This window comes from Gorilla gorilla, chromosome 2 (assembly GCF_029281585.2).
Source record: "Gorilla gorilla gorilla isolate KB3781 chromosome 2, NHGRI_mGorGor1-v2.1_pri, whole genome shotgun sequence".
Taxonomy (NCBI): domain Eukaryota; kingdom Metazoa; phylum Chordata; class Mammalia; order Primates; family Hominidae; genus Gorilla; species Gorilla gorilla.
In genome coordinates this window covers 35,309,868-35,325,865 of record NC_086017.1, presented here as the reverse complement: position 1 = coordinate 35,325,865, position 15,998 = coordinate 35,309,868, and the positions used below count along the sequence as shown (strand labels likewise).

Below are 15,998 nucleotides of genomic sequence, written 5' to 3'. Positions count from 1 at the left end.
AGTAGTAGGATTTAGAGCCCGAGCCAATTGAATGTTAGCTTCCTATCTTCAAATGTATGGATTTTGAGTAACTCAGTGGCTCTAAAATTTGGAGAGAGGGAAAGGAACTGGATGAAATGTGGCCAAGTGACCCATGATCTGCAGATGGAATTGCCCAGAGGAAAAAGAGCTTCCCGGAAGGAATGGCACATGCAGGATGCTTTCCTGTCTGATGACCCAGTCCATTCTCATTCATGAGGACTCTAAATACTAACAAGACACTCATTCCAAAAGCCGTAATGGGTTCTTCTTGGCAGATATAACAAAATGACCTGGAGGCAGTGGTTTCATAGGGTTGGCTGGTTCAGTAATTCAATGGTGCTATTAAGGGCTTGATTTCTATCTTTCCACTTTTCCATCTACAGTGCATGCTTTGTCCTACAGCTGACTTCCCTGGGGATTGGAGGATGGCCACCAGGGGTACTTGTGGCTACCTGTTTCCTTGTTCACATGGATGGAGGGAAGGGTACTCCTGTCCTGATATTCTACACACGAGTCTTGAATTCCCTCTCATTGAACCAGCCTAGGTTACATGTTCACGCATGCGGCTGGAACATAAAATATACTGATTGGCTTTAATTGACTGAGTGGATCCCAGCCGTGAAGCTTTCTCTGAAACATTGAAACCTAAGGGGTATAAAATAAAACTAAAATCTGAGTACAGTTAGGAAAGGTGAAGGGGCAGGAGTATAGTTAGGAAAGATGTCTGGGTGGGCTACCAACAAACATCTGCTACAATCCCTGAGCAATAGCTCCCAGCAGATGGCAAGATTCCCAGCTGAGCACCCTCAGAGTAATGCCTCTGGTTGGCTACAGGGGCTTTACCTCTTCAATCAGTTTTCACCCAAGGGTCACGTTTCCCAGTTCCAAAATCTAAGAGCCCTTGATTCATAATGTAATTCCTCCAACTCCATTAGAGGATCATGGTTGGGGTGCCTGGCTCTTTGTCCTATGCTCCTGGAGGGCAGCAGCCATGTCTCAGGTATCTCTAGGGTCCCCACGCAGCACCCAGCCCACTGCTCACATGTGCACAGCACGCCATCACCAAAATCCCCCCATGATGGAGTGACAGAAAGAGCAGCAGCCCCACAAGAGCATCACTGGGCACATAGCCCCATGACCTCCCTATGCCTGCTTGAGCCAAGCCATCCACCTAATACTTTCTTATTCCCTACATTTGTACACATCAAATAGAGAAAGAGCAAAATTTGTTGCAGTGTACATATACTCTTTTTATACTAAAGCCTGTATATTTCAAATCCCCATCATCAGATATTTATGGACCAGTAGCCAATTTTTAATGTATTTTAAAAATATATTTTGCATTAATAAAGTGCATTATTGTTTGGAAAAGATGGCTTGAAGAAGAAAAACTAAATCAAGTTTGGAAAAATGCCAGTGTCCCAGATTTTGAAATGTTTCTTCCACAAGTTATACAATCCTTCCCTCCTATAAAAGGGCAAATTATGACTACTGTTAACATTCATGCCTATCATTTTATCTTATCCTCACTGATACAGGAGAAGTCCTTATACCCATTGTCAAGATAGGGGAAATGGAGTCACCATGTGACTATGTAATATGCTTGAGTTACTGCTAATGGCTCTGGGATCCACAGTGAGTTAGCCACTGCTTTGGAATACAAATCTGACATCCACGACGCCTAACTCCTGCCTTTCCACCAACTGTCACTCAAGTTTCATCTCAAAATCTCCATATCAATCCCCATTTTCATGTCATCTCTATCACACCTACCCTTGGCAAGATTTTGTTAGTGTCATGTGTGAATTCCACATGACTGTGGAAGGTGAGCAAATCACAGAGATAAGGAAAACAGGGAAAAAGTTTTTTGAGACTCCACTTACATTCTTTGGACATTCCCACTTCAAAGCACTTCTGGAGTCGACAGTATTGGCATCGATTCCTGGTGACTTTATTAATAACACAGTTCTTATCTCGGTGACAAGTGTAAATCATATTCTTCTGAATACTTCTGCGGAAAAAGCCCTGCAAGCAAGTAAGAAGATGAAAAAACTCAGTAAAGCAAATGAGCTTCATCAGAAATCAAAGCCAACCTTATCAATGCATTAATTGCTCTTTTTGAGTAACGAAGTGATGGCAGCAGAAAAGTTAACTTACATAAACCTTAAAATCCTTGTGAGATATCAATAGTTTCTTCCTTTGTTGCAAACCCAAAAGCCCCTTTTAATCAAAACTAGACATGACCATTATTATCTTGCTAAAGGAAAGTTAATTCCAAGCTGATTTACTTGGAAAACACCAGAGTTGGGTTCCCTCCAAACAGGCTTAGCTTCATAACTGGCTCCCTTGCTGACGAGAACAATTTCAGATGAGCGCACTACCAAGAAAACCAATATATGAGGATTTTTACCCAATAAAAGAAATTACTGGCTGGGTGCAGAGGCTCACTCCTGTAATCCCAGCACTTTGGGAGGCTGAGGCAGGAGGATCATTTGAGGTAAGGAGTTTGAGACCAGCCTGGCTAACATGGTGAAACCCTGTCTCTACTAAAAAATACAAAAATTAGCAGGCACAGTGGTGCGTGCCTGTAATCCCAGCCCTTGGGAGGCTGAGGCAGGAGAATTGCGTGAACCTGGGAGGCAGAGGATGCAGTGAGCTGAGATTGTGCCACTGCACTCCAGCCTGGGTGACAGAGTGAGACTCTGTCTCAACAACAACAACAACCAAAGAAAAAAAAAAAAAAAACAAGAAAAGAAAGAAAAAGAAAAGAAATTATTTGCCTAATGCAAGAGTTAGTTTTTTCAAAGGAGTCTTCTCTGAGTTCTTTTACATAGCTCCTCTCACAACATTTAAAATACAATTTAAAAAAATTATCCAAAATTGGAAACAAGAAATAAAAATGAGTGTCTGCCCATTTAATGGAATGTTAGAGCTATGTCGTCCAACATGGTAGCTATTAGTCACATGAGGCTACTTAAATCAAAATTAATGAAAAGTAAATAAAATTCAGAATTCAGTTCTTTAGTTACATTAGCTACATTTCAAATGCTGAATAGCCGCATCTGGCCCATAGCTACCATATGAAACACCACATATATAAAATATTTTCAACATTGCAGAAAGCGCTATCGGGTAGTAACGTACTACAGCACTGACTGACAAGCCCATCGAAGTGTCATCTAACACTCACGGGAAATATAACTTTGTTTGACTTACTATTTACTATTGATTGGACCCAGATTCTATACAGACTGTAGAAAATTGGTAAATTACACATAATTTTTGTCTAGTGTAGGTGCAAAACATTTCTGACCAGATGGACAATAACCCCAAATATTATTGTTTTATTGCCCTGTAGGAAATGAACCATTTTGTATCTAGCTTTGCAATCTTATTCTGGTATTCTCTTTTCCTTCCCTCCTTTCTCTCTTGTTTTCTATCTACCTGAATATCTTTCTCATATCCTCCTTTAAACCAGCTTTGTCATCCTACTATTCCCTTCATCAATGAGTTAAATAGATTTTTGGCACGTGTTTACTTGAATGAGTTTTTTGCTTTTTAACTTTTTGAAGATCACATTTTGACAAAAGAAGCAATTTATCCTGATTTTCTGTGAAACACCAATGAAATAAAGCAGACTTCAGGCTCCAGAAGAAAGGGTCCCCAACTTCCTCTTTGTCTTCCCCGTTTCTACATACAGCTTTGCAGACAATGGATGATCAAGTGATGCTTGCCGAATACACAGATGAAGGGTATACCTGCTGCCTTTTCTCTCTTCTGAATGCCCAAGAGAAACTTTCACATCGCTATGAGTATTAAGAGTGAGGAAGTCTACTTTACCAGTTATGATGTGACTTATACCTACACGAGAAACTACTCCCTTGAATGTAAGAAACACATCATCAAATGTGTTGAACAGAAACTAAGCCCCACCATCTGAGTTCAACTTTCCCTGCAGTACATTAACACTGCAGGAGCCAGAGCTAAGAACATGCAAAGCTAAAGCGCATTAGCAAAGAATGCTCATGTAACACACATTGCTTAGGATACTTAACGTGGGCACCCTAGGATTTTAATGTCTAAATAAGCATATTTTTACTGGCATGGTTCAACTATAAGTGCCTGGAAATCTTGTTTAAGGTTGCAACTCCTGTCACATATCCCAGACACACACATTTTCCAAGAAAACACAGTTTATTTTTGTGCCACTGGAACTACAAATGTGCTTAGAATCTAAAATAACAGGTTACAAATACTGTGAAATCCTCCCAGAATCTGTGCAGAGTGGTCATCTAAAAACATATCTTTCCCTACAAAAAATATAACTGTGGGCCGCTTTCTGCTGCCAGATGTAGAAACTCAGTTTACAGAAACCTCCATTGCTCTTCTGCTGAGAAACATTAACACAATGGAAAACACGGTCCTTTATATACGTGGGAAGAAAATGAGGTATGGACAAAGGTGACCCCCTCCATTTATTAAAAACCAAATATTTAGTTCAGCAAACACTTAGTCAGTGACCAGGAAGGAGAGAAAAACAATCTCACGATGCTCAAATGAAAGAAGACCAGAGAATTAAAGAACTTTATATGTCACTAATTGCCCAGTCAGTGTGATTCAGTAACAATGACGGAAGAAACTAAATAGGACTTCTTGGTTTTCCAAATCAGATTTTTGGCTGGATTTCAGGAGAAGGTCTAAGTTTCAGTAAATCATTTCCACCATGCTAGAATACTAGCTGGCTAAAATATATGCTATGAGGTATTTTTATACGTGGGTTGAGTAAACAGACGTGCCCTCCAAGCTGAATAGAGGTTTGCATCATAAAAATTCTCCTCCTCCTTCATTGATATTATGAGTTTATACAAACCTCACTCCCTTGTAGACCACTGCTTTGAGGACCCAGAGTGTGCGGCGGGTAGGGGGTGGGGGCAGTTATCCTCATACACCTAAAGTTTACTTAGCTAATATTTCAATTTAGGTTGACTCCTCCTTCTATTTTTGACACTATTTAAAGTGGAAACCATTTATCTCTGGCTTACTTGGAAAACCAGACCAACTGTCAATATTAGAAGGTACTCATGAAATAAGAGAATTGCAAATAATACAATAATCAGATGTCATTTCACTCATACTGGACACTGTGTCTGCTGCAGGCCAGGAGCCCCAGCCCTCCTCACTTCTTGCTGAAAACGGAGCTTGGCCAGCATGAGACACACATCAACGCTGACTCAAGATTTTCTGTTTGAGGAATTCAGAGAAAAAAATAAGCTTCTTACTATGTGACTGATTTAAAGCCATGGATCTTTCCCACCTAAAATTAGAACCCCCAAACTTCAGGACAAAGTTTGGGACAGTTATTGAAGCCAAGGGATGGTTAGACACATCTGGAGAAGAGGAGATTCAAAAGTTGAGCATGTACAGAGGATGAATTCAGTCCCATTTGGAGGAGCAACCTGAGAGGAGAGAGTGGAGGTAGGATAGGTCGAGCCCTGGATTAGGAGTTGAACGCCTGGGCTGCAAGCTCCTCATGGTCACTGAGAGGCCTTGAGCAAGTCACAACCATCTGGGACTAAGCTCTCTCTTCCCCTGAATGAGGGATTGGGCAGTTTACTTGGAAGGTCCTCTCCAGCCACAAATTTCTGGGATTCCAAGTGTGTCATCACACCAGGAAGTGATGAGTTGGGTACCTAGATAGTGAGACTTGGGGAGTTTCTGCGGGCAAAGAAACCGGCAAAAGAAGAGGTGGTATTTTGGCGAAAGAAGAGGTGGTATTTGCAGACTAAGGAAAGAGAGACCGTCTATCTGCATGGGCAAGAATAGCAACTTCTGGAAACCAGCCTGTGGCTTAAAGGACACCATCATGAGGGCTTTTATATTTATCTTAGAACTGAGTCATCGTAACACCTCTGTGAGGGCCTCAGGCAGGTATCTGTGCTGGACTGAAGTTGGAATGTTTCAATACTATCCCAAGAGATTGTGGCTAGAAGTCTTAAGACCTGGTTTTCGGCCAGGCGCGGTGGCTCACCCCTGTAATCCCAGCACTTTGGGAGGCCAAGGTGGGCGGATCACCTGAGGGTCAGGAGTTCGAGACCAGCCTGACCAACATGGAGAAACCCCGTCTCTACTAAAAATACAAAATTAGCCAGGCATGGTGGCGCATGCCTGTAATTCCAGCTACTCGGGAGGCTGAGGCAGGAGAATCGCTTGAACCCGGGAGGCAGAGGTTGCAGTGAGCTGAGATTGTGCCATTGCACTCCAGCTTGGGTAACAAGAGTGAAACTCCATCTCAAAAAGCAAACAAACAAACAAAAAAACAACACCTGGTTTTCTGCTACCAACTCTGGAACTGCTGACACTGTAATGTTACTCTTTCATTTTCTGGGAACTTCCTTTTCTCAGTAAACCCAGGAAAATTCTATGAGGTCACTTGGCCAGGAAGCCTTCTCTGACTGATCTAAGCATACATGGATGCTTCCTCTCCTAGGCAATCGTGGTATTTTGCTTTTCCTTCCATGTTATACCTATTCAAGGATGATACTTAAAGTCTAAAACAATAGCACTGTCTGCTTTAGAGGTTACATAGGTGACATGGGGGAATGCCAACCTGCGGCTGGTGGCCCCAGCCTCAGGGAGCCCAATAGGCACTGTGCATTTATCCATTAAGGTGTCTCAGTGCCATCAAGTGTGCCATCTTCCTTGCCGATACTCATGCCTCCCTGACAGGGGAGTAGGATAGGTATAAAGGCTGGTTCCTAGGAACCTGAGCTGACAAGTTGGTGGACTCAAGGTGGCCTCCAGGCAGTGCCAAATATGACCTCCCTGGAACTAAGACAGTACAGTTGGATGGAGGAAGGGAAGACCCAAGGCAACGGTCAGGCAAAAACTGGCAGGAAAATGTTTCAATTTTTCAACACCTAATAAATTGTACTGGGACACACCAGCTGAATAGCTCAGGGCTGGGACAGAACCCAACACACAGAAGATATTCAAATAATAATTGTTGACTAACAATTGTTAGTCAATTGTAATTGTAATTGTTGATGAAGTCCTAGCTATAACCAGAGCCATAGTAACCATCTTGGATTATACCTTAGTTTCTTAAATGTATTCCTTGAGGGTGATATCATTTGTATTTACGAAATTAAACAATCAGATTTCTCAGCTGTTAGTAGCAGACCCACTGATCTGAGTTGGAATCAGCTCAGTCAGGGCCTCTGTTGGCTGTGACTTGTGCACGTTGACTATGTCTTTTGTTATACATCATAGCTTCTGCTGGCTAATCACGAATTCTGTTGGTCAAACTTGAGTTTTGTTGCTTAATAATGAATTCTGTTGCTTAATCCTAATTTTTGTTGGTTAACTATGACTTTTCTTGATTAACCATGGCTTGATTAGTCATGACTTCTGTTGTTTATGATAGTTAAGCCGGTAACACAATGAACACCAATTACTGAGATCAGAAAGACAGATCTGTGTTACACACTGAGTCAAGCATTTTCTAACCGTGGATTTTTCAATCTTCCTACCTCATGCTCTTTGACTGCTGTTATCAAAGAACTGAGGTACAACCAAAAAGGAAAAAGAAAAACTCACATGGTGGAGAAGGCTATATATGCATTAGAGCCATTTGGTTCACGTATTAGCAGTAATTATGGAATGCCCATATCTGACTCAGATTACTTCTGTCTCCCTGAGAGTATGAAGTACCACTGTTTCCAATCATCCCTATTATCTACAGTGCAGAAAGAAGCAAAAATCAAAAGGGAAGATAACTGTCTTTTTTACACCTAAATATCCTTCTCTACCCAAATACATAAAATTTATAATTTTCTTGATGGACATATCTTAAATCACAAATCAAGAAAGGACATGGAAAAAAGTGGTTCATCTCCCTCCCTGCTGCATATTTTGATATGGAATTGGGTTAGGCCATCTTCCCTCCTCTGATACCCTCAAACTATTGCTCTAGATTTTTTTTCTTCACATATGAACCCCGTTTCACCTTCTAATTTTCAGATGTTATCACACACAATAATCTCCACTATCTTCCACAGGGGGTGATTTCTGTTGGTTTAGATACTGGCCTGGTGAATTGTCTAGTTCAGGCACATGTGGATTTGAACTGTGACTTGGCCACTTACTATCTGTATGACCTTAAGTGAGTTATACTAAGACCTCAATTTCCTCATCTGTAAAAAAAAAATGATGACAAAGTACCTCCTGAGAGAACTTTGTGTATCCAAAGAGGGAATGCATGCAAAGTGTTAGCACATTCTGGCCACATAGCAGGCGTCCAGTGAATAGCAGCTACTGTTATTGACAAAACTTCTTTCCTCAAAGTTTTTTCTGAACAATTTCCCATACACATTCTATGTTTAAAATAAAGATCCCCAAATAGTATAGGACAGTGTCCAACCTCTAAACAATATAGGCTCTTGGGGATGGACAACTTCATGATACCAAAGGCCATCTCTATATTTAATTGCTCACTTTTTGATACATTCACTCGATGCCAATTAGAGTAGATGTGGTAAGCTTTCTTGGAGCATACAAAGGTGGTTCCTGTCCTTTCTCAGTACAGAAGAAACAATAAGTCAAGTGAACACTATGTAAGATGCCACCAAGCAGTGTGATAAGAACTTTTATGGAAGCAGACAGTGAAAAAGTGTCCACTGTAGTGCCTGATCCACATATTGCAGACACATAAAATATTTACTGAGCAAATAAAGGCCTTAGGAATTCAAAGGAGTTGGAAGGGAGGAAAACTGGCACTTGATCTCAGCTCTAGTGGAAAAAGTAGAATTGGAAAGGGAGGCTTTCCCCCAAGAATATTATGGGTAAGCAACAGAGATCAGGAGTAAGAAAGTGCGGGGAACAGCCAGTGGTCCAGGCTGGCAGAGATGTAAATGATGGCATGTGTGTGTGTGTGTGTGTGTGTGTGTGTGTGTGTGTGTAAGATACAGCTGGAAAAGGGGGCTAATGTTTAAACTGGGGAAGATCTTAAAGCCATGCCAAGTGTTTACTAGAGAGACACTGTACTCTTCTGTGCAGTAGAGGGCTAGAGTCAGAATTATATTCTGCCAAGATTGTCCGGGAAGCTGTGATTCATTGACTTCGTCATGCATCTATCTGAAGTAGATATTGAGCTCTGGGTATCAATACAAATACCTAATCCCCTGAGCCTGCCCTTGGGTCTAGGCAGGAATGTAGCCCAAGAATCCTTGCTTTCTAAAGTAACAGTGCAATCTGCTGACTCATATTTAATCATACATTTTCTTGTGAGAATTCATACTGTGGTGTTTTGAATGGAAGTTATTTTTTAGCCTTAGAGCCATTGATATCAGGTTTAACATGTGTGGAATGTGTCATGATTGTTTGAAGAAAGGAATTAAGGCTTTTTAAAAAATTGTTAAAGGCAATTTGGCACTATATTTAGTTGTAAAAAGCATTGGATCAGGGGAATCCACCCAAAAAGTGGTGTGGAAAGTACATCTATGTGAACTGGGCTGTTGCAGAGTTAATTTCTATCCCATGCAAAGTTCAAAAGGATAATTTCTCCTTCTAGAGCAAAAGAAGGAAAAGCATTACTTAGTCATATTTTCCTCAGTCATTAAAAGACTCTAACCTCATCTGAATAAAAAAGTAACCAAATGACCAGCCCAGGTAGTCACTCAGCCATGCAGCAAGGCTGGAGCTCTGTGCAGTGTGACCCCAGGCCAGCAGAGAGCTGCCAATAATGCTCATTTCCAGCCAGTAGTAAATGCTGCCAGTAGGAGGTGAGTGTGGAATAATCCCATCACAGCTACTCTGGGAAACATGGTTTTTAAACCAGGAAACACGTTGCCTTAAACAAACAAAAAACACCCTCTGGAGAGAGTGGAAGTCTATGCGTGACAACGTCTGAGAAGTTATTCATAGCAAAATTTGGGGGGAGAAAGAGAAAAGTGAAGACCTTTTCACCCCACTGAAAGACAATGGGTGAGAGGGAGGGAGAAAGTAGAAAAACACCCTATTATTTTGATGACAGTGAGTTTCCTTCTAGGCAGGGAGGGTGGGCATAAATGTAATGAAAAGAACATTGAACAAGTCAAGTTAGATGGGGCCAAACTCCAGGACACAAAAAAGAAAAAGACCACAAATCCATACTCCAAACAAGAAAGCTGAGTTGTCTCAAGGGCAAAAGCTGAGAGTTGTTTATTTTTGTTAAAAAAAAAAAAAAAAAGATAATAAATTCCCATCAGGACATGGTCCCAGTGCTGGGGACTTAGTAAAGGTGTAGCCATGGCTTCTATAAGATCTGTTAGTCTATAGCACCTCTTGCCTGCTAACTTGGAGGGTATCTTCTGGTCTTTCACTGAGAACCTGAGCATGTGTTTTAGGCCTAAAAGTCTCCTTTCAATTCCCTTGGTCTAGAAGCTTCCTCGGCACACTTACTCTTACTATTAGAAAAGAAAGCCTGAATTTTGAAAATATGCATAGAAAAATGGTTCTAAAGAAGGCAGATTACAGGTTTAGCAAAACATCATCACTGTAAAGCAAATCTTTCGAGAAAAATATGATTACAGGATTTTCCTGGATTTTGTCAGGTGAATCCTTGAGAGCTGAACCTCTGTTAGACCCAGAGACCACAGCTCTCAATCCTTTTAATCCCCAATTAATTAAAACTCCCTGAGAATACCAACAAAAAGGTAGCCCATGTTCTTAACTCAGAACCTGAACTCACATCATCAGACATCAAGGTCTAAACTTCCAAAGTCTATGATGTCCCAGGAAGGGCGTGAAGCCAATGTATTCAGTTCACAATGTTCTTTATTTTGGAGGAACATGAGCCAGGGAAGAAATGTTACTAGGTAACGTAAACTGGAAACCAATAGTAAGGAGAGATTACTCAGTTGGATAAAATGTCCTTTAATTTAGGTGAAAATATATCTTTTTCTACTTCCAAAACATGACCTTGGATACCATACTTCTTAAATGACCAGGTATCATATAGGTCTGATTAGCATAACCCCACTTTAATTTGTAGGCAACAAGTCCACCAGGTTTTGTGACCAATTATCTCAAAACAAAATTTTCAGGGAGCAAGTTTCATAAGGCAAGTAAACACTGCTAAACTGTCTTCAAAAAGTGAAGAGCTGTGTTCTGGGCAGGGCATGTGACTGTGCAGTCCCACAGGGCCTTGCATCTAGAAGGGCCCAGAGCTTAGTTTACTGCTCTGCTGTCACTGTCTTAAAATTCAAAATAATTTTATAATTTTTTTTTTTTTGAGACAGAGTCTCAGTTTGTTGCCCAGGCTGGAGTACAGTGGTGCAATCTTGGCTCACTACAACCTCCGCTTCTTGGGTTCAAGCGATTCTTGTGCCTCAGCCTTCCGAGTAGCTAGGATCACAGGCACCTGCCACCACGCCTGGCTAATTTTTGTAATTTTAGTAGAGAGAGGGTTTCACCATGTTGGCCAGGATGGACTTGAACTCCTGGCCTCGAACGATTTGCCTGCCTCGGTCTCCCACAGTGTTGGGATTACATGCATGAGGTACCACGCCCAGCCCTACATAATTTTTGAATAAGAGACAAGCATTTTCATTTTGTATAAAGTCCTGCAAATTATGTAGTCAGTCCAGGCTACAGAATACCATCTACAGCAAAAGTGTTCAATCTCTTTTTCCTTTATGAGGACGTGGCAGTCTTGGATAGTCTCGGATAGTCTCTCTTCTCTTCTGGTTGACCTTATGTCTAAAGACTGTAGATCAGACAGAATTAAGTAGTTCACTGTAATCACACTCATTCTCCCACAGGATCCCCTTGGGATGCCTCTGAGAAATTCCACGACCTGAGTAAAAGCTAGAAAGAAAAACCTTACAGGAAGGGTTTTATGTTTTACTACTGGGCTTTATTTTTGTAGTGTAAAAGGGACTTGGGGGTGGGGGTGCAGGGGGAGTGGGAGAAGCCAAAAGAACACAAAAAACTTCTTTGAAACTAGATAAAATTTCCTTCGAAACAGCACACATATCTAGGCATGGTTTCAAGAGGATATCTAAAAGTTTATTATAAATCCCCTAGGTGTCTCTGACCACTACTTGGGAGCCACTGAAATAAAGGTGACTTAAAAAGAAGGTAAAGAGTATGAGGTTGAGTAGTTACCCAAAGAATTTCTGTGCAGTAGGCTAAATATCATAAATATGATATCTTGGGGACTACTTTGTCTCTTAAGAGTTTGAATTAAGATGTGGTAGGAAGAAAAACTGTATGACAAGGGGAAACAAAGCCTCTAAAATGCAAGATATCGCTCTTCTCCACATGCTTTCTTTAAATCTGGTTCTGAGAATTTGAACCAACTAAAGACATCTGTTTTCTAAATTACTTAGGTCAGTTATTTTGTGCCCTTCCTTGGTGAAATCCATAGTTACCGATCTATTATCAGGATTACTCTAAATATAACACGGCAAGAAGCCAATGAATTTTAAGTTTTTAAATTTTCAATTATTTTATTGAAAAAAAAATGCAACAAAATAGCTGCTCAGCTACAGCCCAGGAGTTAGCGGACCCCAGCTGCTTTGTACATTAATTACTAAATCTCATCTGGACCCAAATTAAATTTTCTCATCTGTACTGAGAAGGGGGGGACAAAAAGGTAAGCAGAAGGAGAGAGAGCCAAAACATGCTCAAATATACTGAAACCCTTCACCAAAGAGCATGAATTTTAAAATCTCTTTTAGAAGTTTGGTATGCAACATTTGGCCATTAACAAAACCAGAACATGGCTCTATCATAACATGCTGGTTGACGGCAAGGCACATCACCATGGCAATGCTGCATATTGCGTAATTCAAAGGCCTCTCACAGACCCAAATAATTATGATGCACTTGTATTGCTTTATAATGTTAAGGACCTAAATTAGTACAGAAAAATAAATGCTTGTCTAGAGCTTGGTGCATTTTTTCCAAGTCTATTTAATTTTCAGGGCCATGTTGGAATCCTCTCACTGGAATTTTTCTCGCTTATACATGGTTCCATCCTGAACCCGGAGTAAAAAGGAAAAACTCATAGAGTCTATGAGAATGGGAGAAGGAAAGCTAGTCAGGCATTTACATTGAAGTCAAGTCTGACAACTGAAAAATAACAGGGATTTATTGGATGTAGCCTTCTGCTTCTCTTCACCACAGACACTGCTCTGACAGTGCAAAAATCTCACTAAGTTTATTGAGAAAATATTACTTAAGCTCCAGCTCTCAAAATGGATTCTGTCCTTGTATGGAAAAGCTGTGGTGAGTCCAGGCTGACGCCTGATAATGCTAAGAGTATCGACCTCTACACACTGAGATCAGCAATGAAATGGTTTAAAGCCCACCTGCCCCTCAAAGTTGCTCATGCCTTTGTCCAGTCATACTTACCCAGGCCCCCCAAACCTAGAGTGTTTTCTCTCTGCTCAGTGCCTTTCCACAGGCCCTAGGACTTGAAAGTCCTTTCCCCGCCTTGTTCTTTGGTTCAGGACTGCTCACGCTCCAAAATACAGCCCCCAAGAGGGGTCAGGCTCCCACCAAGCCCCCACTACCAGCATATGCTGTTGGAACATTCTCTCTACAACAGTGCAACAATTGATCTTTGTGTCTCTTTCTTCTTTGAAACAGGAGTCCTTTGCAGGCAGGGATGTAACAATCTTTTTTTGTGATGGAGTATATGCAACTTTTATAATTAAAAAATAATATCACGTGGATATTCCATGTAGAAGGAAAAAGAAGAAAAGGAAGATCAGCAAAGAAACGTAAATTTAAACCAACATACTTTATATGCAAGGAAAGGAAAAAGGAAGTTATATTTTCATGGGTAAAACTCTAATATCATAAATTCAGGCAGCAATGTTAACTTACTGATTTATTCCAAATTAGCAAAAAATAGGCTCAAATTTCACCCACAGGCTCCTCTTTCTTGATCCTTAAAATTAAAGTAGCTATATTATGTCAGCACAGTGCCAAGATTTGAAATTAAATAGGTCCCCAATGCAAAAGAAAAAGTTCTTTTAAACAACATGAACTTGTCTGCAATTAGCACATTATAGCTTCCACCTAAGCACCATGCTATATGAAAATACACTCCTGGAGCTGCTGCTGCTTCAAAGACCTTAAGCTGTGCACTTTCTGAAGTTGTTTTGTAGGAGAACATTTAACAGAACACACACAATTAATTTTTTAAGTGTTACCTCTCTGCTTTTCCATTTCATACCTGACTTTAGTTGATAAAAAGAGGAGCAGCCTTTTGATTACACTGAAGAGAAGGGGAAAAACAGTCTCCGTAATAAAAGAGGTACCTGCCAATTAGTTAGATTGTTCTCCAGTTTTCAATTAAAGGCAGCCTAATGGATGTAGGGGGACCTGTTTTATTTTCCCTGACAGAGCCCTTATTTTTAAACTCTTAGCTTCATTTTCCAAAATTGCTGGCTTTAGACAGAAGAAACATATATCTTGAGTGAAAAGCTGTAGTGTTCTTCTTCTATTTCCTGTATCAAAATTACATTTTTCTCCTCAGTGGCTACTTCCCATCTGGCCCACAAAGCTTTCTGCTGCCCAGGATGGGCTTGTTAACGGATGGTGGTCCCTGATGCTATAACCCACTCCAAAAGATGGGGTGTCAGATCCTGCCCCCTGGCCAGGAAGCCTCATCTAGGAGCTTTGGGGGTGTTTCAGCCTAATTTTGCTTTCCTCAGGTGATCATTCCATGGAACGTCATTTACCCTTCTCATTTTCTCCAGAAGGACAAAAGAGATAACTTAGGAGGGAGTGTTTATTTTGAACTCATCCAAAAGCACTTCAGTCTCTCCTAAGCATCAGCCTGTGGATGAAATTTGGGAATTATTTTCCTTAGATGAAACAGGACTGAACATTTCCTCGGACATGGCTGGCCTTCTTCCTTGGAACACACACATATTCAAGATTGATATTTTTATTCAGAGTTTTCTCAAATGAATAATTAGGAGATGTTCACAGGCAGATGTAGGAAAAAGAGCCGGGCCCCCGTAAATCATGATTAAACTACATTTAACCACCAAAGATCTGAACCACCTCTTGTTAACAGCTTACCAGTTTTATTTCTGTGGGATACCACAGTCCCTAAGACTTTGGGGAATTGTGCGGCCAATTCCCCATACTGTCAACAGTAGTTATAGCAGCTGAACAAATCCCTCCAGAATGGACCAACCACTTCCTCCAGGCTGGAAAATAAGCCATGAATCACATTATCCTGGTAACTTGAGATTTAACATATCTATAGAGGGAAGATATAAAGCTTCATGTATTAATTCCTATTTGTTTTCAACATCACCTGAAGTTTACTTGGTTCAAACCAAAGATGGCTACAAGAGGCACATTAGAACAGAGCATGACGCCTTAGTGAGCATTAGAATAGACCCCGTGAAAGCACCAGGCAGTGACACAAAAGTAATGCTTTCATCCTGCCAAGAAAACAGAAAGGGGTTTGAGGAGCCCCTCAGAAGGAGATTCTGAATTAATCTGTAATTTCAGGTTTCCAAATGGCTTTTATGAGCTTGCTTACCCAAAGTATTTCAGAACATCATCTCTTTTAATTTTTAATTTTTATCCGCGCAAAGCTCCAAAAATATACTGATCTGAATCATTGCCTCTCATCTTGTTATCTTAATGGGGGAAGGATAGAGTATCATGCCGACCATTCCGCATTAGGTGTCCTCATTTACAGATTGAAAAAAAAAAGTGCCGGACATAAATTATTTAAAATCTATTGTATCAGTGTGTGTTCTGTAAGCATTCACTACCGGCAAAGCAGACAGATTATTTTTCACTTTTAATTGTGTTGATACCTTATCTGCTTTGTTGAAAGCAGAGAGTGGTAGGTGAAACCACATCGCACGCTGAGGAACAGAGAAGCAATGGGGTCTATTATTTAAAGCCAAAGTAACCCATTTAGTGGACATAACTTTAACACACTTCCATGGAAGCGAAAA

The 15,998-nt window shown here is 40.7% G+C and overlaps 1 protein-coding gene across 3 annotated transcripts in view; it reads right to left on the bottom strand.

Moving 5' to 3' along the window:
* RARB (retinoic acid receptor beta) overlaps positions 1-15,998 on the bottom strand; it is a 767,532-nt gene that overhangs the window by 94,739 nt on the left and 656,795 nt on the right. For all 3 annotated transcript variants that reach the window (XM_055383341.2, XM_019023891.4, XM_004033753.5), the window contains one exon: positions 1,905-2,046. In XM_055383341.2, the coding sequence (XP_055239316.1) occupies positions 1,905-2,046 (142 nt within the window). The remainder of the gene's footprint in view (positions 1-1,904; positions 2,047-15,998) is intronic.